Source organism: Polypterus senegalus, chromosome 2 (genome assembly GCF_016835505.1).
Source record: "Polypterus senegalus isolate Bchr_013 chromosome 2, ASM1683550v1, whole genome shotgun sequence".
Lineage (NCBI taxonomy): Eukaryota > Metazoa > Chordata > Cladistia > Polypteriformes > Polypteridae > Polypterus > Polypterus senegalus.
Window position 1 is genome coordinate 131,445,287 of NC_053155.1, and position 21,847 is coordinate 131,467,133.

The 21,847-nt window shown below is 37.1% G+C and overlaps 1 protein-coding gene across 3 annotated transcripts in view; it reads right to left on the minus strand.

Moving 5' to 3' along the window:
* Positions 1 to 21,847, minus strand: part of LOC120523357 (NADP-dependent malic enzyme, mitochondrial-like) — a 170,572-nt gene that overhangs the window by 95,359 nt on the left and 53,366 nt on the right. For all 3 annotated transcript variants that reach the window (XM_039744616.1, XM_039744615.1, XM_039744614.1), the window contains exons 3-4: positions 5,045 to 5,178; positions 4,671 to 4,820 (exon numbers count right to left, since the gene is read on the minus strand). In XM_039744616.1, coding sequence (XP_039600550.1) covers positions 4,671 to 4,820; positions 5,045 to 5,178 — 284 coding nt within the window. The remainder of the gene's footprint in view (positions 1 to 4,670; positions 4,821 to 5,044; positions 5,179 to 21,847) is intronic.

The window sequence follows — 21,847 nt, forward strand, 5'->3', positions numbered from 1 at the left end:
ATTGAATGCTAAACACTTCTGGAAAGACGCGGTTGTCTAAAACGGGTTGGTGTGAGAATACAACAGTAAGCGAATGAAAAGGTGGAACTCTGGAGAGAGCAAAATACAACACAATAGTGAACCCGCAGCATAACAAATGGCGCATAATTATTTATTGATGGTTGAACACTTCTGGAAAGACACAGTTGTCTAAAAAAGGGAGGGTTTGAGGATACTACAGAAAGTGAATGAAAAGATGGAACTCTAGAGTTTTCATTGCTCTGTGCGGTTTTAGCTGCTTTTGTATATATAATCCACCAAGACACCCGACCACGGTAGTAGCGAGGGGAGGGTGGGGTGTAAACAAAGTGCAGGAGCATCTAAGAAGACGCATGTTTGTCGCGGATGCGAATTGCTGTATGTAGCGTGTAAAACAGTTTGCTATGGTGCACGCGGTCATGCGTCATAACGAAAACTCGTTTTTTAAAGACTGCTTACTTCATTGTGTTTTAACCTCAGTTGTAAAGGATTTTTTTAAGGATCCCATGAGATACCCCTCGCAAACCGTTTCACACGCTGCATATGGCGATTCACCTCCGCGAGAAACATGCCTCTATGAACAGTCAATGTAGCTTGGAGGTGCATGACATGCACATGACATTAACCTGACCTGCACTGCATGTGGCCTTTACGACAGACGAATATAAATGACGCCATTTTTTCTGTGTCGTCGCGTCCGAGTTGGTGGGCGTGGCCCTGCGAGTCATCGTCATATCCAATGGGCTTGGAGTTGGTGGGCGTGGCTCCTTCCTGCGTGCGCCATAGGTGTCTCACTTGTCGGCGGCTTAGTGAATCCACGCCCCTTCCGGCGTGCTTTCCATGGTTGTCTTGCCTTAGTGAATTATATATATAGATTCTAAAGGGTTTACAAACTTTCAAGCACAACTGTAAGTCCTAGACTAATGCAAAAATACACCACTCCACCCACAGCAGTACAAGTGTCCAGCCTTGATAGAAGCAGAAGATTAATGCTCTAAAATCTACCTTACTGTATAGTGTTGAGCTGAAAGAGAGCAAAGTATGCTCAGAGGTGACTCTGTACCAAGATGAGGATGTGATTTCAAAGTTTGATTTTCCACAGTACATTAGTAGACTTTGTGAGAACATTCATGCTCCTTAACCATCCATGGATTATATATTTCCGTGTTTCCCAACCTTTGTGGTGTCACAACCCAGTTTATCACATGCCAGTATATTTGTGATCGACCACTAGTGTGTTTACAACCCATGTATTGAGCGAAATTGTCTGTGTGGGTGATGGTGGTCCCAAACGATCACAACAGCATCAGATAATTAGATGAATCAAGCGCAATCGTCAATGCTTTTTGAAGGTCATGCTTTTGGAAGGTCATTCAGGACTGGCCACAATCCACCTGCAATGTTGCCACAGGGAATGGAGTGAGATTGTCAGAGATGTGTGTGGGTGTCATTTTTCTTTTGGCATTTTCTTTTTTCTTTAATCCAATCATTCAAGCAAACTTGTATTCTTCAGCAATTTATAAAAATTAGATGACTGCTAAAGAGTTGGCATTATAATATGGTGCAAGAACCCTGAAGGATAGTTCACTGTAGGGCAAACACCGACATTCACCCAAATAAGGCTAGATTATAGTCTCTAGTCACCCTCGCACAAACTAAACACAATTCAGAAAGACAATTAAGGTATTAAGGCTTCATATTCTAATTCACTGTATATTCGAATGTAGCTTCTATCTAACAAGACTAGGAACTGTAATTGAATTACTTAAAAAACCAATAAGGGAAAATGTATAATGTAATACTAAAAATATTTACCTAATTCTTATCTCATTCTTCAACTCTTTGTCTATATTACCTATTGAGCGCTTTGGGGGACTAAGCTGATTAGACCAGATCTTCTTAACCTCAGCTAAAATAGCATTTGGATGTTTCTAAGTAATTCACTGGAGTTGCCAGGCCAAATGAAAGATGTAATCTCTCCACTATGTCCAGGTTCTGTCTGTAGCACACCTCTCAATGGAAGGATCAAGTGAATTAGTGGAAGGATCCAGTTATCTCCTAATCCAGAGAACCAGCAATGCTACCTTGATGTAGTTCCATATCCTTCAATTTCTCACTTTTTCACAGACATCAAGTTGAACAAAAACCACACAAGAACATCTTCTTGGTCACATGTATCATTATAATATAAAAACATTTTTTGTGGCTTATCTTATTGTGTAGTTTTAAATATTTAAATAGCTCTGTCTGAATAATACATTGGTCACTACTAAAAATTCTGTTTCTGGCTTATGAATATTGATATTGCTTGTGTATTTATGTTCCTTCTGCCATTTTGAATGTTCTCTGGAAAATGATGTGCTTAAGAAGGCAGAAGGCTTTACCTTTATTTTTACCCTTTTGTGTATTCCTTTCACTGTTCCTATTTAATTAACTTTGTTAATAAACTCCCTTTTTATTACTTTGATCTTATGGTTACCATTTAAATTTAGAAACACTCACGAATGCTCGTAAAATCTTCATTATGTAATCACACTTTATGCAGTATATAGCATATTTATAAGATGCTAAGGTGGTCTCATCCTGCTTATGGTAAATCACAGCTGAGTCTATAAGGTCTTTTACACACACAACAATTTATTAGTAAAACAATGAATTAAGGGCCACTGTGAACAAATATCTGTGGTCAACATCTAACTTAAGTATCAGGTATTTTCAAGATACATCCATCCATCCATCCATTTTCTAACCCGCTGAATCCGAATAGGGTCACGGGGGTCTGCCGGAGCCAATCCCAGCCAACACAGGGCACAAGGCAGGAACCAATCCTGGGCAGGGTGCCAACCTACCGCAGGACACACACAAACACACACACACCAATCACACACTAGGGCCAATTCAGAATCGCCAATCCACCTAACCTGCATGTCTTTGGATTGTGGGAGGAAACCGAGTGCCGGAGGAAACCCCGCAGACACGGGAGAACATGCAAACTCCACGCAGGGAGGACCCGGGAAGCGAACCCAGGTCCCCTAACTGCGAGGCAGCAGCGCTACCACTGCGCCACCGGCTTTATATATATATATATATAGTAATCCCTCCTCGATCGCAGGGGTTGCATTCTAGAACCCCCCCGCGATAGATGAAAATCCACGAAGTACAAACCATATGTTTGTGTAGTTATTTTTATATATTTGTCTGGTCAAGCAAATAAAACGTGGACAAGAATGAACTAATCATAAGAGACTGAAACAAAGGCATACAGATGACTAAATGACAAGCTAAACCATTTGCTGAAATAAGCACAAACATTTGCTTTCTTTCCAAAATGGTCTGTTTCAGAAATGTTTGACAATTGAATGGTCTTTCAAAAATGGAAGCTACTTTCAATCTAAGAGTAAATCTGCTGGTCACTGAACATAGCCACATTTTACCAGCTTCACAGCTGCTGTTTTCATTCAGCAAGGAGCAGTTAAGTAAAAGGGAAAGTGAAGCATTAATGTCCAAATCAAAACTGGGACATAAACATGTCAAAAATCTAAATTACAAAAGCTGTGATTTTTAATCCATGACCCTACAAAACATACATCAGATGTATATATATATATATATATATATATATATATATATATATATATATATATATATATATATATATATATATATGTATGTGTAAGTGTGTATATATGTATATTTATCTGTATGTATGTATGTATGTATGTATATATTATATGTGTGTGTGCATGTATGTATGTATATGTATGTGTGTATATATGTTGATATGTGTATATACTGTATATGTATATGTAGATGTGTATATGTATATATATAGATATGTGTATGTGTAGATATGTGTATATGTAGATATGTTTATATGTATATATGTATATGTATATATGTTTATCAATATCAACTATTTACTTGTAACACTTGATGATTCATGGGATACCCCAACCCCAGCATCATCTAAGCTTCATGGGGTGCACATTTACAAGATTATTGAGATTTTTTTAAAGGAAATCTGTTCAATTACTGAGTCAGAAGTTTGTTTTTTGAGATAAATTTGTTCACCTGCTGTACGGTATATGGCTCAATGTGTGATTCAAAAATTAGAAATTTGACTTCTTCATCTTCAAATATGATACTACTTTTGTAGGAGGTGCAAACATAAATCAAACATTTTCTTGTGGTGTAGGGCATAGAAAAGGTTGGAAACCACTGTTCCAATCAAATAAAACAACTTTACTAGGCTTTTGCCCAAGGTAAAAGTAAACATTAATTGAAGATGGTAAATACAACTCAATAGCAAAATACAAATAAGGGACTCTTTAATGGGAAATGGAATCAGTTTCTGTTAAAACTTTTTTCAAAGAAAAAGTCTGAATCACTAAAATATAATTGATTGCTTTTATCTTATCCAGAGCCTCACCATCTCAATCTAAATGAACCTACACTGTAACTAACACAAAGCCTTTAGAGAAATATATTTTTGGACTGTAATAAAGTGACTTGCTTAGGAAGAATGAGAGATTAACTTGCCTCACTGTGGTTAAACGTCAGCTATCCTACACAGTCTACCTAGAACATATGTAGAGTCTTTATTTGAAGCTGCAGAATATAAACATAAAATGTTTTAGGGTATATTGACTTACCTGGGTCTTCGGAATGCCAGTCCATACTGCTGACAGGCTAACCCTACAGTCGGTGTGTAAACAATTGGCATAAATTCCTCAATATCTGAGGTAAGGACACGGTAGAACAATTTTTCATTCCTGTCCTGAAGGGTCATTAGAAGAATGTATCTGCAATAATAAAGACATCCTCTTTATACCTAACAATTAAGGAATACACATAATTCATTTTTCAATACAAAATATTGCACTCATGATACATTTTTGAACAACATTATCTAAGGATCACAACAGAAAACAGACAGCCAAAAAATGCAGCTTTCAAAAAATACATCATAAATATTTTCTTGTAATTTGACAAAACACTAGTGCTACACCTGTACAGGAACACTTACTTATCTAAATCGTTGGATCTGGTCTCATAACTCTTCATTACACGTAGAACCTGCACATCCTGTGTCAAAAAGCAAGGTGGAAGCAATCCATGTATCCCTAGTTGCAGGCGTTCTTGTAACGTAAAAGCCATGCCCTGCCAAAACAAAGTGAAAATAAATTTCAACTCAAGAATTCTTCTTTAAGGTGCATACAGTATATAAAGACTGAACTAAAAAAAAAAATCATATGCAACCAACGCTGGTTACCAGACTCTTCTTTATCTGATTTTTTGTTAAAGCAACTCTTAGTATTTTTTATTACACAACTTTATTACCCAGACCGTTTTCTTCCTATAAAGACACATACAACCGTCAACCCTCTGAACAAATTTTGAAAGATGCACTGTGTGAGAGTGCTTGTAGTAACATGCATCCCACTGATTGCAATCATGATCCCTAAATCGCCTGCTGCTAGTCATGATTGTGTTCACTTTGCTATGACATACTTTTGCAGCTACATTTATAGCAAATATCTTTTATCTTGAAAAACAGCTCTAAACAAAGGTGGAAAAAAGTGAAAGAAACTGTAATACTTCACTTTTTTTAACATTGGTTTCATAACAGCATTTTGTTGTGAGACAAGTCCACCGTGCTGGTTGACTTGACAGTGAGCCTTTTCGCTGCACAAGAATAACTAAGGTCTTGTTTCTCTCTTATGACCTTACTACCATTTCTTTATTATGTAATTGATGAAGGGATGACAGTATTCAGTTACTAGAATTTGAAACTTTATCATTTTTGAAAAATATGACATTAAGTTGGAACCTGACATGTTTGTGCCAACTATAAGTTGTCACCCAACATCACAAAGGATCATTTGAGTACAAAATATAGTCACACAGTTTTTTCTCTTACCACTTACAAGTATACTTTTCTTCATTATCCTGAGAACTACTTCAGTAATATTTAAGGATTGTCTTCAGGCTCTTAGGGCCTGTTTAAAGAATTGCCTCACTAAATACTATAACTCCAAATGCACAACAACAACTGACAGCTGATATCATAAAAATACATAAATAGTATGGATTTGTTTTATTCCAGTCAGGAAGGCATGAATGGACTTCATTTTGTAATTCATATTGATTAATGCATTCAGTATTTATATCTCAAATTCTCCATCATATCTGCCACCATATGCAAAAGTTACAATATCACAATAAAAAAGAAAAGCAAGTATTTGCAGTACTGTAATTCGAAAAATCAGTACAAGTAATTTTGACATAATTACAACATGACATTCAAAAGAAAAAAAGACAATATATACAAAAACACAAACAAATATTATCTGCAGTTCTGCTATAAAGGTGGGCCACCTCACACAGCATTTGGCAATATAAAGCAGGTAACACTCCATGTTTGCTGACAGTGCAGTTGTACAGAATTCAGAGACTTTTTCGATTTCCATTTTCAGATTAGTTTCTTTAGAGTGACTGGTTTTGTCTCTGGAGTTGTTTTCTGTGTGCTGATTCTGAAGTGACCTGTTATAACTCCTCATCTCTGCCTACCACCACAAAATTTTCAGAGTTAGAAGCTTCAAAAGATCCTAAAATTGGTTGGACACAGCTCTGTGTTTGATGCTCCTGGACAATGTGCACCTACTGTCTTACATTTACTTGCAACTTTGACTCACCTGTTTTTGCCTCTCTGGTCTGAAGTCTCCTCCAGTGTGAGAGTACATACTATTCCATAAAGGAAACCTGAGCAAGAGCTGCCAATTACTACAATGCAAGCAGTTCCGCAAATCCTGAGCTTGAGGTATTGATATAGATTATAACACCTGCATATATAAATCTCATGGCTTCGTCAAAACAAGCTTACAATATGTTTAGCATCATAAAAATTTGCATTGAATTAGTCCCATTCTTAACATTTCATTGGGTCATAGGCCTACTTCATGCTACTACACACTTTAAGTTGCCTACAAATTGTTCTTTAACTCTACTAGATTATTCTGTACTTCTGTCTCTTTGCTATTTTGTAGTTTTTCGCCTTTCTTTTTCAGTCTTCTTCCTTTATAATCAAACAAAACTAATAATAAACCTGTTCATGTATCTGACTTAAGGTTAGATGACTCTGAACTATTCAATCATGATTGCAAGAAAGAGCGTGATCAAACCTAGGGAGAATGACATCTTTTTTGAAATAAGGCTTGGTCTTGTGGCTTTTATTCCTTTACTATTTTGACTTCATTGCAAGAGAATAATTTAAGAGTATAATAATGAAAGTCACATAAACATAATATAAAAAAACAATTTATTGCCTAAGAAACATGCTGAGACAGCACATTTTACTACAGAGGAATTTACCATCTTTAAAAATGAAAAAGCACCTCTCTTAATGAGCCTAATAATGATTTGGATCCTACATCAGCAATTAAAACAAAAATGAGAGGGAGCTACATCAACGTGGGCTCTTAAATATATATAAAAGCTTAATACAGTAAACCCTTGTTTATCGCGGTTATTCCGTTCCAGACTCTACCGCTATAAATGAATTTCCGCGAAGTGGGATTCTTTATTTATAAATAGAATATTTTCGCAGATAGAGCATAGAAAACCTGTTAACAATCTTCTAAAGACATTTTTTAACATTATTAGAGCCCTCTAGACATTAAATAACACCCTTTAGTCAAAAGTTTAAACTGTGCTCCATGACAAGACAGAGATGACAGTTCCTTCCCACAATTAAAAGAATGCAAACATATCTTCCTTTTCAATGGAGTGCGCGTCAGAAGCAGAGAATGTCAGAGACAGAGAGAGAGAGAGACAGAGAGAAAGAGAAGCAAACAATCAAAAATCTATAGGGCTGTTCGGGCTTTAAGTATGCGAAGCACCGCCGGAAAAAGCAGCTGCAAGGAAGGGAGCAATGTGAAGGTAGTCTTTCAGCATTATTTAGAGGAGCGTCCGTATCCTCTAGGCCAATGTCCGAACAGCCCCCTCTGCTCACACCCCCTCAGTCAGGAACAGAGAATGTAAGAGAGAGTGAGAGAGACAGAGAAAAAGCAAACAATCAAAAATCAATACGTGCTGTTCGGGCTTTCAAGTATGCGAAGCACCACGCGGGAAGCACATCGTATATCATTGAGGAGTTTTATCTAATACATAATATGTGCTCTGTTTGGGTAGCTTCTCAGCCATCCGCCAATAGCGTCCCTTGTATGAAATCAACTGGGCAAACCAACTGAGGAAGCATGTACCATAAATTAAAAGACCCACTGTCAGCAGAAATCCGCGAACAAGCGAAAAATCCGTGATATATATTTAGATATGCTTAAATTTAAAATTTTATTATTTTATTATTTTAAAATCCGCAATGGAGTGAAGCCGCGAAAGTCGAAGCGCGATATAGCGAGGGATCACTGTATACTACTGTTCTACAAATTTCTTAATATCCTTAGTAATAGTAAGTTCACTATTTTATCTTTATCACTGGCTCAGTCATCTTGTTTACCATATAGTAAGTCAGTCATTCTCCAACCCGCTATATCCAATCACAGGGTCACGGGGGGTCTGCAGAAGCCAATCCCAGCCAACACAGGCCCCAAGGCAGGAACAAATTCCGGGCAGTGCATCAGCTCACCGCAGTTTTTACCATATATTTCCTACTATTTTGTTCAGTTCAGTCAATGTATTAATTACACATACTACTTTTGGTGTTTAATGCATATTGTTTGTGCTTTAGAATTATTTTAAGGCAGAAAACAATAATGTTGTTTGTAATACTACATGTAAATGATAAAATAAAAACTTACATTAATTTTGCCAGCGTACTGTTATCACAAGTATGTCCACAGCAAAGTAGTATATACAAATCATCAGAACTGAGTACATTTAAAAAAACTGTCAGCTGTTTTAACAGCATTTTCTGAAATCCAATTACAAGAAGTCCTCAGTTATACCTTCAATAATAGATAGATAGATAGATAGATAGATAGATAGATAGATAGATAGATAGATAGATAGATAGATAGATACTTTATTAATCCCCAAGGGGAAATTCACATACTCCACCAGTAGCATACTGATAAAAAAATATTAATTAAAGAGTGATAAAAACGCAATGCAAGTTAAAAAATGAAAGGAGAGAGTGCGAGGCCGGTATAACAGTCTATAATCTTGTATAGTTTAACGTTTACCCATGGGGTGGAATTGAAGAGTCGCATAGTGTGGGGGAGGAACGATCTCCTCAGTCTGTCGCTGAAGCTGCTCCTCTGTTTGGAGATGATACTGTTCAGTGAATGCAGTGGATTCTCCATGATTGACAGGAGCCTGCTCAGCGCCCGTCGCTCCGACCAAAGATGGCAAACTGTCCAGCTCCGTGCCTACAATAGAGCCTGCCTTCCTCATCAGTTTGTCCAGGTGTGAAGCGTCCCTCTTCTTTATGCTGCCTGCCCAGCACATCACCGCGTAGAAGAGGGCGCTCACCACAACCGTCTGATAAAACATCTACAGCATCTTATTGCAGATGTTGAAGGACGCCAGCCTTCTAAGGAAGTATAGTCGGCTCTGTCCTCTCTTGAACAGAGCATCAGTATTGGCAGTCCAGTCCAGTTTATCATCCAGCTGCACTCCCAGGTATTTATAGGTCTGTTATCTGCACAGAGTCACCTCTGATGATCACGGGTTCCTGGAGGGGCTTGGGCATCCTAAACTCCCCCACCAGCTCCTCGGTCTTGCTGGTGTTCAGGTGTAAGTGGTTTGAGTCGCACCATTTAACAAAGTCCTTGATTAGGTTCCTATACTCCTCCTCCTGCCCACTCCTGATGCAGCCCACGATAGCAGTGTCGTCAGCAAACTTTTGTACGTGGCAGGACTCCAAGTTGTATTGGAAGTCCGATGTATATAGGCTGAACAGGACTGGAGAAAGCACAGTCCCTTGCGACGCTCCTGTGCTGCTGACCACAATGTCAGACCTGCAGTTCCAGAGACGCAAATACTGAGGTCTGTCTGTAAGATAGTCCATGATCCATGCCACCAGGTATGAATCTACTCCCATCTCTGTCAGCTTGTTCCTAAGGTGCCGAGGTTGGATGGTGTTAAAGGCACTAGAGAAGTCCAAAAAACATAATTCTTACTGCACCACTGCCTCTCTCCAAGTGGAAGAGGGATCAGTGAAGCATATAGATGATGGCATCCTCCGCTTCCACCTTCTCCTGGTATGCGAACTGCAGAGGGTCGAGGGGGTGGCGGACCTGTGGCCTCAGGTGGTGAAGCAGCAGCCACTCCATGGTCTTCATCACATGTGACGTCAGAGAGACAGGCCTACAGGCCTGAAGTCATTCAGCTACCCAGTACGTGCTACCTTTGGGACTGGGGTGATGCAAGATGTTTTCCAGTTTTCCAAAGCCTTGGGACTCTCCCCTGTTCCAGGCTCAGGTTGAAGATGCGCTGTAGAGGACTTCCCAGCTCCAACGCACAGGCCTTCAGCAGTCGTGGCGATACTCCATCTGGACCCACTGCTTTGCTGGCACGAAGTATCCTCAGCGCCCTGCTTACCTGGGCTGCTGTAATTGTGGGTGGTGGGAAACTCTCTCCTATGCTGGTAGCAGAAGGATGGGTGGAGGATGCAGTACTCTGAGGTGAGAGTGGGTTAGGGTGGTCAAACCTGTCAAAATAGTTGTTCATCAGGTTTGCTCTCTCCACATCTCTCTCAATGGTGGCACCCTGCTTCGAGCTGCAGCCAGTGATGATCTTCATCTCATTCCATACTTCCTTCATGCTGTTATTCTGCAACTTCTGCTCCAGCTTTCTCCTGTACTGCTCCTTCGCCACCCAGAGCTGGACTTGGAGTTCCTTCTGCACGCGCTTGAGCTCATGCTGATCACCGCCTTTAAAAGCCCTTTTTTTCTGGTTCAAAAGGACCTTGATGTCACTTTTAATCCATGTCTTGTTGTTAGCATAGCAGCGTACTGTTCTTACTGGAACTACAATGTCCATAAAGAAGTTGATCCTCAATGTTCTCACTATGTGACCCCTGCAGGATATCCCAGTCCGTAGTTCCAAAGCAGTCTCTCAGAGCCTTCTCTGCCTCAGGGGACCACTTCCTGAATGAGCGTGTGGTTGTAGGTAGCTCCCTCACTCTTGGTTTGTAGTGCGGCTAAAGCAGAACCAGGTTATGATCTGCTTTCTCAAACACAGGCAGCGGGGTGGCACTGTATGCGTCTTTAATGTTTGCATATAGTAGGTCAATAGTTCTATTTCACCGGGTGTTACAATCCACATACTGCGAGAAGGCAGGTAATGTTTTGTTTATAGTCACATGGTTAAAGTCTCCAGAGATTAACACAAGTGCCTTGGAGTGCTGTGTTTGTACTTTAGCAACAGCGGCATAGATGACGTCACACGCTATCTCCATGCCCGCCCGAGGAGGGATGTAAACAATAACAATAATGACGTGTCCAAACTCTCTGGGCAAGTAATAGGGACGCAGACTAAATAAAAAAATTAAAAACTTTAATATTAAATTTAATATTAACTTTAATATTAAAATTAAAGTGGAACAAAAATGTTTTTCAGATTAAATCCTTATGGTGACAAATGGTACCATAAACAGTACATATTTCATAAATGTTCAACAACACCATCACAAGAGAAAAAGGAAAATAGCATTATAGTTTATATGTCTTTCTGTTTAAATATAAATACTGGCAGTTAAGCAGGTATTGATGAAACTAAATGCTTGTTACACCTGTGATTCTCATATTAAATTAAAATTTGTTTTAAAATGTACACTATACAGAGGAGGGACACTGCAATAGTACCTTCCCCTCTTGTCTACATGGTTTTTCTCTGTATAATTCTGTTTCCTCTCACATGCTATACAGTAGATGTGCACACTATGTGGGTTACTGAGGTCATACATCCTTTGCATGTATGAATGACTGTGTTTGAGAGTGGTATGCAATGGACCAGTGTTAATTTCAGGGATCTTTTGACATTATATTGCCATGATAGGCTCTAGCAACTCAAGAAGCTATAATGTAATAACAGGATACAAAACATGCTGACATGGTAGTAAACCCATTTGTGCTTCTGCCACACAGCTCCAGGAACCTCAGTTCATTTGCTGGTAAATTTATTGTGTATTAAATGTATTTATATAGCACAGTTCCCATGCACAAGACACTTCACAGAGTCTCAGAAAGAACAGCATGGTACATGTAACAGTGGATACAAAAAATTTCTGTACTAAAACAGATATATAAAGGATATACAAATCATTAAACAAAATAAAAGACAATAAACAAGAGTAAAATACTAAATTCAATCATAGAAGAAAAGATTGAAGAAATAACATAATTTGTGATATAGCACACATACAAACTTTCTTGAGCATCTGGACAGAGAGGTAAATTGAAATAAGGGGCAGAATGTTAGGTTAAGTTAAAAGCCTTCCACAACATATATGTTTTATGTTGTTTTTGAAAAGAATGACTTAAGTCAGCTCATCTAATTAATTTCGGGATGTCATTCCAAAGTCTGGGCACTATAGAGCTGAAGTCTCTCTCACCCATAGAGTGCAGGTTAGTTTAAGGCACAGCAAAATTGCCCAGAATCATCAGAGGACCTTAGTGGGTGAACAGGAGCACAGTGATCACTGATGTAGTCCATTGAAGGCCATTTAAAGCTTTATAGGTTTAAAACAATAGAAAAATAAAACAGAATAAAATAAAATTGAATTTTATATTCAATCCTGTAAGATACAGAGAGCCAGTGAAGGTGAAGCAGGATGGGTGTTATGTGCTTGATGGTACTTACTGGTCCATGTTAGCACTCTTACAGCAGAGGTTAGAATCAGATAGAACAGTGATATAAGATTAGAAGCAGCAAATCCTAGAAGGGAGTTAAGATAATCAAGGCACGATGTGATAAAAACATGGGACATATTTCTCAACATTAGAAAAGGAGAGGAATGAGAGAACATGGGATATGTTACGGAGGTGAAAGTAAGAAAGATTCTTAATGTAATTTATGTGGGTGAAATAAGAAAAAAAATGACACCAAGATTCCATGCATTAGAAGAAGGTCTGATGATATCATCGTCAAGAGTGATTGAAAAGGGGCTTATTTTCTTTTTGCGCTTTAGTGCCAACTTTTAGGAGTTCAGTTTTGTTGCAATTTAATTTTAGAGTTATGCTCCATCCAGGATTTAATTCCACTGTGTCAAGTTGTGAGCTGAGAAAGCTCTGTTTAAGTTTCACTTTTAATACTAAAATAGAGTTGAGTACCACCTGCATAAAATGATAACCCAGTCCAAAGCTACAAATGATAACGCTAAGGGGAAGCATATAGATACAGAAGAGCAGAGGGCTGAGGACAATGCCCTGAGGAAGTCCTTGTGTGACTGGAGCTGAGCTGGATCTGCTGTTACCAACACTAACAAACTCTTAGGATAGGACAGGACTTAAATCACTGGAGAGCAGTGCCAAAGTTACCCAGAATGGTCTCCATTCTAGACAGTAAAATGGCATGTTAGACAGTGTCAAATACTGCAATGACATCAAAGAAAATGAATATGCTGGTCTGTCCAGAATCTGTTGTCATAAGCAAATCATTGGTTACTAGAAGCACAGCAGTTTCATAGCTGTGCTGTGCACTGAAACCAGAATAAAAGGGTTCCATCAATTTATAAGTAAGTAAATAAGTAGTCAGTTGGGAGGCTACAATATGCTCAAGAACTTCTGACAGAAAAGGTAAGTGAGAAATACGCCAAAAATTGTTAAGATTGTCAGCATCAAGATCAGACCTTTTTAACACTAGAATTACAAAAGCCTAAAAAAAATCCTCGTAGTCCCAGCCCACCTTAAATTCCTTCGCACCTTTCCGTTAGTGTCTTTTGTCTTGTAAATGTGTCGATCAACACAAGCAGCCTGCTATCCCATCCCCCAACCCACAGCCGCAGCTCAATTCGCAAAGAAGGTTCTCAGTGCTCAGTGTTTATCTTGGAGTGAAGTGCTTTGAGTTGTAGAGGGTAAATAATATATCATCATTTGGAATACCATACATTTCATGTGTGTTTCGTGTTTACAACAATCTATGTAAAGACATGTTTTCATGTTTTAGTAATAAATGACAAAATGTAGACATGAACTGTATAATGTGTGAAGCCTGAAGTCCATATATCACATATACACTTTCACAAAAGGCGCAAGTATAATACGACAGCTTCTGTACGGACAGCGGTACGAACTGCTGACTTGTAATCAAGAGGTCGCCAGATAGATCCATTTTGAGTAGTGAGCTGCTCTTATTGTTAATATTATACAATAAACACATACTGTACATTTGATTTTCGTCTGTAACAGCCGGTGTAAATTTATAGTACTTGTAAAAGTTAGCTTTTTTTTTTTTTTACTTTTATTCTCTCAGTCACAATCACGATATAACCCCCCACCACCACCACCCCAGATCTGACGCTGCTAGTTTTTATTTGAAACTGGGAATAACTGTAGATGCGAGTGGTGTTTTGAGACAATGGAACTGGAAATTCTCTGATCTGGAGGGATAAAAGCTGGTGAATCTGCCTTCTTTGTATCTCACCATCACTTGAATTTTTTTATTCAGTTTTATTGAGTGTTCCTGCTCACGCTGAATTAGTATGCACCTTATGGTCCGTGATGTCAAAGCCGCACTGACAAAAAAACAGAGACATAGGTATATATGATATTTGGAATTATTAATTTTATGACATGTATAGCACATTGTGGCACGAATGCAACATTATTCATATTATTCATATTCATTCGTATTCCTTACTGCGCTTGCAATCAGTGACCGCGTTTTTTAATAATGTTAACACAAAGCTACCACTGCTGCACTATACATACAGTAACAGATAGTTCCTTCAGAGTGTGTATATAAACTACTGTCAATGTAATACTGTCCAAGCAGTATGTCAGAATGTGTAATAATGCAGTCTGTTCCAACTCTGGGACATAAGTTTTTGAAGTAATCAACAGAAGTTGAAACATCTGTGCAAATTGTTTGCTTCAATTTGAAAGACTTAATTTACTTTAATTGCTGCAGAACATCTTTAGGTGGTAACCTATTAGTTGGTCCCTGAAGAAGGCCCATTTGTAATACAGGTAGTCCACAGGTTACAGACATCTGACCTACGACTTATGAATGGGGCCACAGCTGTGACGCATGTGCCTCAGTAACAGGCACTTTGTCATCTTCGGCCTGGGGAAGCTGCAAGTGGTGGCTGGACGGTAGCCAGAGGGGGGCGATTTCGCTTCCCGCGCAGTGTAGTGTCCCTCAGGCGGCTCCCGGCGGCAAGCAGTTCCACTGCCCGCCCACCACACATGGCTGCCCCGTTCATTCTCGGTGGGCGGCTGGTAATGCTGCAAGTGGTGGCTGGATGGAGGCTGGAGGGAGGCGATTTTACTGCTCGCGCAGTACTGGGATTATGGCATTAAGGTACGATTTAAGAAGTGTGGTGGGGATGTGGTCCAGTACACAGCTGGATGGAGTGGGAAAACAGGGAAAGATATACATGGATAATGGATTTGTGTTAGCTGAATTAATTAGATTTTTATTTTTTTATGGAAAAAGTGGAGGAATTTCACTATAATTTGCTTGCAACTTCCCTTGAGTCCTTGTTGAGGTACTACTTTTAAACTAACAATTGGAATTCTCCTTACATTCTGTCTTCATAATTTCAAACACTACTCTCAAGTATCCTATAAATCTGTCTGCTGACAATGATGAGATTTAACTCCTTTCACCTTCAATAGTCCACAACCATCACTGTTTACAGTCAACTATTTATTTTAAACTTGTAGACCATAATTTAAGGAAAAGTAGCTTTGCTTTTTATAGTAATTTTATACTATGGAATATACGACTTTCACACTTTAGTTCCAAGCAAAATATTTTTTTTCCTCACTTGACCCTTAACTACAAAACTAATTTTAAGAGATTCCTTCCTTTCATTGTTCTCAGATCTACACCCAACATTTTATTAACTTTGATGGTCATAAATATGACATATCATTATAAGATGTCTAATTAAGCTAAGGATTCAATAAAACGCAAGAAAAACAATGTGTTCAAGAGGTTGCCTACAACAGGCATAGATGTTTTTATTACTGATAACAAAGAAGAATATAAACCTATAGAGAGGGATATTGTATATCACCATGAAGAGGAAACAGGCTGGTTATCCTTTGTTGTCAATGAATATAACACAATGATTGCAGTAATCAGCAAAATGCCACAGCAAAATACAGTAAATCCTGATTCGATGTTTTTTATCTTTATGCCAACTACAATACTAAGGAATAATTACAATTTGATACTCTTTATAAAGTTTCTAATTTGCTATGTAGCTGGCAGCACAAAAACCTAACAATAAAAGAGTAAATAAATTCTTTGTTTCATTATAAGACTTGAGGAGCTGGGTTTCATCATCATTCTACAGTATAGCAAACTCTAATTATCTGCCTCCATTAAAATAATAAAAGCATATTTGTTAAAAGACAGAACAGAGACACTGTGTTTAGTTTGGCTTTTTTGGCTTGTATCTCCAGGGTAATGAATTCAATTCCCAGCTTTATCTATGTCTGTGTGGAGTTTGCACATACTCTTAATCTGCCCAGAATAAGTGACCCTGGATGCATACTTCTGATGAAACGGTGCCCCATCTAGAATTGGGTCCTTCCCCAAGACTAATTATTATTGACAAATCATTCAGTTTTTCACAATACACTAAAAGTAAAGGTTTATGTGTTAAAATCTGTCAAAATTCATTAAACCTTTTTCTTAGCTAAGAATAAAATTAAAAAGGCCAAATTAACTCAACAGAAGGAAACTCTGTACTAGAATGCTAATGTTTTTGCAGTTAAAAAGTGCCTACTCTTTGCAGCTCATATACTGCACAGACTGTATATATCAGATAATTGTACTTGCTGAACTTTCTGTCATACAAAACCATTAATTCAGACTCAACATTTCAAAAACAAAAACAAACTGACAGATTGTTAAATCAGGAAAAATATAAATGTACAAATCCTTTTACTGTTCACTTAAGCAAGACAACATACAAAGTCCTAGCACTCTAGGCATCTGAAACATGCTTCTTGTAAGTCAAATAAAAAGATGAATAGTTTACTTTGTTCGAAGGATGTGTATTGCTTACAGTCAGTATGCTAAGTATTGTTTTCATATTTCACATTTTTCCCTCTAGAACACTGTCAACTCTTAAAATTAACCAGAACACTCAGAGAAAAATACTGAGAACAAAAGTGTAGTATAGGGGAAAATGCTTATAATCATTTTCAATTAAAGTGAATTAAAGTGAATCAACTAAAAAAATGTCTGTAGGCAGTACAGTGTATAGCTGTCACATTGTGTATTTATTTAGAAAATTGAAACAAACAAATTTTATGTAGACATACTTTTCCCTTCACTCTTTAGTATCCTCTTGCAAATAAACCAACTAGGAAAACTAGGAAAAATGCGTAATTTTAAAGATTCACAACTTTATTTATCTCAGTTCCAGATGTATCCATCCATCCATCCATTTTCTAACCCGCCGAATCCGAATAGGGTCACGGGGGTCTGCTGGAGCCAATCCCAGCCAACACAGGAACCAATCCTGGGCAGGGTGCCAACCCACCGCAGGACACACACAAACACACCCACACACCAAGCACACACTAGGGCCAATATAGAATCGCCAATCCACCTAACCTGCATGTCTTTGGATTGTGGGAGGAAACCGGAGCGCCCGGAGGAAACCCACACAGACACGGGGAGAACATGTAAACTCCACGTATGGAGGACCCGGGAAGTGAACCCGGGTCTCCTAACTGCGAGGCAGCAGCGCTACCACTGCGCCACCGTGCCGCCCTTCCAGATGTATGCTGCTAAGTAATACTTCAGTGTATAAAATTTACATAAAACCAAATTCATTTAGTTAAACTAAGCCCTTAAACATGATCAACAAATTATGCTTAACATACAAAACATGTAAAACATTCCTGAGAACATATGAATCATGTCAAGGAAATGTTAAATTTTGTCTTCATTTCGTTACATCTCACTAAATATTGTAAAAAATGATTAAATCATGTTGCAGTATTTTGTCTGCTATTTAACACACTGTGTAAATGTAAAGTATGTTAACTTTAAGTGACTGCATCAGACTAGAGTAACATTTGATGCTATTTATGGATAAAAGTCAGAATATTTACATGTAGCAAATATAAATTGGGAAATATACAATAATATAATCCCCAACAATGTCTTACTATACATTGTCACTAGTATAATATAGCTAAATAAATAAATCATTCCTGTAATATGGAACAGTCTTTCTGTTACAAGTGAAATGATTGATAACTAATAACATCACTAAGACAATTGTTGTAACAGACAATTTCCAGGAAAGCTTTTTAAAGCTACTTTCTAAAGAGAACCAAAAACAGAGGAAATGCATCAAATAATCATAGTAATTTAATATGAGATTGATTGGAACAAACTCTACTGTAACTAATACCACCTTTAAAGAAGAAACTGTTTGTCTTGACCTATGACCATATCAGTATTATGTAAATACATGTCAGTTTGCACTACCAGTTCAATATCAGTTATCGTTCTGTAGCTTTGTTACTTGTGTTGTATAAGTGTTACTTGCTCTGTCTGATACATCTTGCACATTTATCTGCTACGTCTTTGCACAATGTCTTGTCTTATTTGTGTTTTAATTTTAAATTTAAATTCTTTTTTTTTTTTTTTTATTTATTATTTGCACATCATGTTGTTATACTGTGGACCCTGAGCTTCGCAATTTCGTTTATCTGTATACTTGTATATGGTTGAGATGACAATAAAGTTCACTTTGACTTTACTGGATTATGTCCCAGAATCTATTGATAATTATTGCTATCATTTATTACCACTGCTTTGTTCAAAACCTTTTATCTCCTGTGTTGTTATACCCTGTACCATATTTAGATGCAACAGTTTTCGTTGAACTTAAATGATGACAATATGACAGTAAATTGAATTTAATTGAACTGAATTAATTGTCCATTTACTGTAGGTTTCCATATAGACCTACTCACACTTACATTAAATACTCAGTAAATATATCTGAAATAAATTCTGCTTCTCTCATAAAATTAAAGAACATTAAGGCCCTTTTCCCTAAGTGATTCTTTAAGTATTATATTATATTCTACTTAATCTTCACAGTGGGCATATTGCCATTTTGAAAGCCTTACTTTCTAACTAAATCTTTGAGACTACTGCATTCATTTAATAATTAATATATTTTCCTGGTAGCCTTTAAACTGCTTTGAGTTGTGTAATTCTAAATGTTTATGCTTTGCACCCAATTACACGTCTGGTGATGAAAAAAAATAAATAAAAAAATACAATACAACTATACAAATAATAGGTGCTACTAAAAAAGATTAATTATAGTAATTTATTCCTACAAACTGTGCATTCTAATCATCTCAGTTTTAAAACAGACAAAACAAGTATGCAAAACTCAAGCTGAAACACTTCTGTGTTTGCTGTGTGCCCTCAGGCTTCCAAAAAAAAGTTTATCCAAAACATGATGATAAACTGTCTGTCTACTGTTCATAGCCCTATCTACAGAACATTTTCTGTCATCTTAAATATCTCACCTTGTGGAAAAGAATCTCAGGAATTAGTCTGTGCTACTAATTTCCAGTTATCTAAAGATAAAACATTGTGTCAACATGTGCAGACCTTAAATTAACATCTGGCACAATATTTATCCTGAGTCACTTTTTTTTTTTACAGTTTTGTGCACAATGCACATACAAGCTATTTTATTTAAAAGCAAACATGATTTTGTTGATTATGCTCTCATCTAGAAATACAGCTGCTACATTAAATTACATTACAATAAAAGCAAAGCTTGATGTTTGCCATTTCACCGAAAATTGGTTGAGAAATACTGATTTCCATCCTAATTCTAATTCGTATTTTACCTTTATACAATTAAAGTAACATTTTAGGATGAGAAAAAATTTTAAGGATGATCTTTAAAGTCTTGCCTTAAAGCTTTTAAAATCAAGATCAAGTATAATTAGGAATCTACGATACATTATTTTAATGCTACAAGAAATTTTAAGCGGATATCCTCCACAAAAAACTTTTCTCTCTTATAAAAATTCAAACAACCTCTCATAATCAAACATAAAGCATCTGGTTGTTAATTATCAAAAATTAAGGCAACTTCATATCCTTTGAGGCATTCATTTTAAATATTAACGCAGATTCCAGAACAATTGTAGTGCTAGTCTGTATACCACCAGGGCCATATTCATTGTTCATTACTTAATTTGGCAACCTTTTATCTGATTTGGCTATAAATTATGATCATATAGTGTTGATGGGGGATTTTAATGTACACATGGATGTGGAAACTGACACTTTCAGCAGTTGTTTTACTTATTTGTTAAATTCAGTAGGATTTTGTCAGATTGTCAAATGTCCAAATCACAATCATAACCACACATTAGATTTCATTATAACTTATACAGTGTTAAAATTAAAAAATTATATATTACACCATAAAGTTATTTCTAACCACTACTTAATTACATTTGATTTGCTTCTGCCCTTACCAATGCACTCACAGATTAAAACAAAGACAGTGCAACATCTAGATTGTAATTCTGCTTCGAAATGTATATATACTTTGAGTAAGTCAAGTGTAATGGTGGAAAACAATTTAGATCAGCTAACATCAAATTTAAAATATGACCTTGACAGATGCTCTAGATGCAGTGGCTCCCATTAAAACAAAAGTGATCAAAGCACAAAGAAACTCTCCCTGGTTAAATGAGAGCACTCAAGCTCTTAAATTAGAGTGTCAAAAACTGGAGCATAAATGGAGAGCAACAAAGCTGCAGGTCTTTCAAATTGCATGGATAGAGAGAGTTAAAATATAAAAACCTCTCTTTAAAACCTGCTCAGACTACTATTCTAAACTAATAGAAAATAACAATAATAATACTCGTCTACTGTTTAGAACAGTGTCTAATTTAACAAATGTGAATTCAGAGCTACAGTAAAAAATACCAACAGATATTTTAATTTTCTTTAATGAGAAAATTAAAAACATAAGATCTCAGATCTCTGCATCACAGTGCAAATTGCATACAAGCTTGGCAAACCCTGTCACACCTTGCATTCAACACTTTAGAAATTTTAATCCTGTAACAGAACAGTCATGCTTAACTTTAATTTCTAAAATGAAACCAACAACTTGTTTCCTAGATCCAGTGCCAAAAAAACTAGTTAAAAGTGCAATGGATGTTCTTACAGTACCTACTCTTAGCATTATCAATAGTTCTTTATTGCATGGAACAGTACCTGACGCACTAAAAGTGTTAGTTATCAAACTGTTATTTAAAAGGTCTGACCTAAACCCACATATACTTATTAATTGTAAACCAAAATCAAATTTACTTTCTAAAATACATGAAAAAGTAGTTGCCAATCAGCCACAGTCACACCTTACGTATCATAATATATTTGAGAAATTCCAGTCTGGCTTCCACACTGGTCATAGTACAGTACGGCACTAATGTGTGTTGCAAACAACAGAAAACATAACGTTATTTTTCACTAGTACACAGATGACACCATTACACCTTTCTTTTAGACCAAAGGATGTTTCTCCAATGTTGTCTTTAGTTAGATGTGTTAGTGAATTAAAGGAGTGGATGGATGAGAACTAGTCTTTAAACACAGATAAAACAGAGATGTTAATTATTGG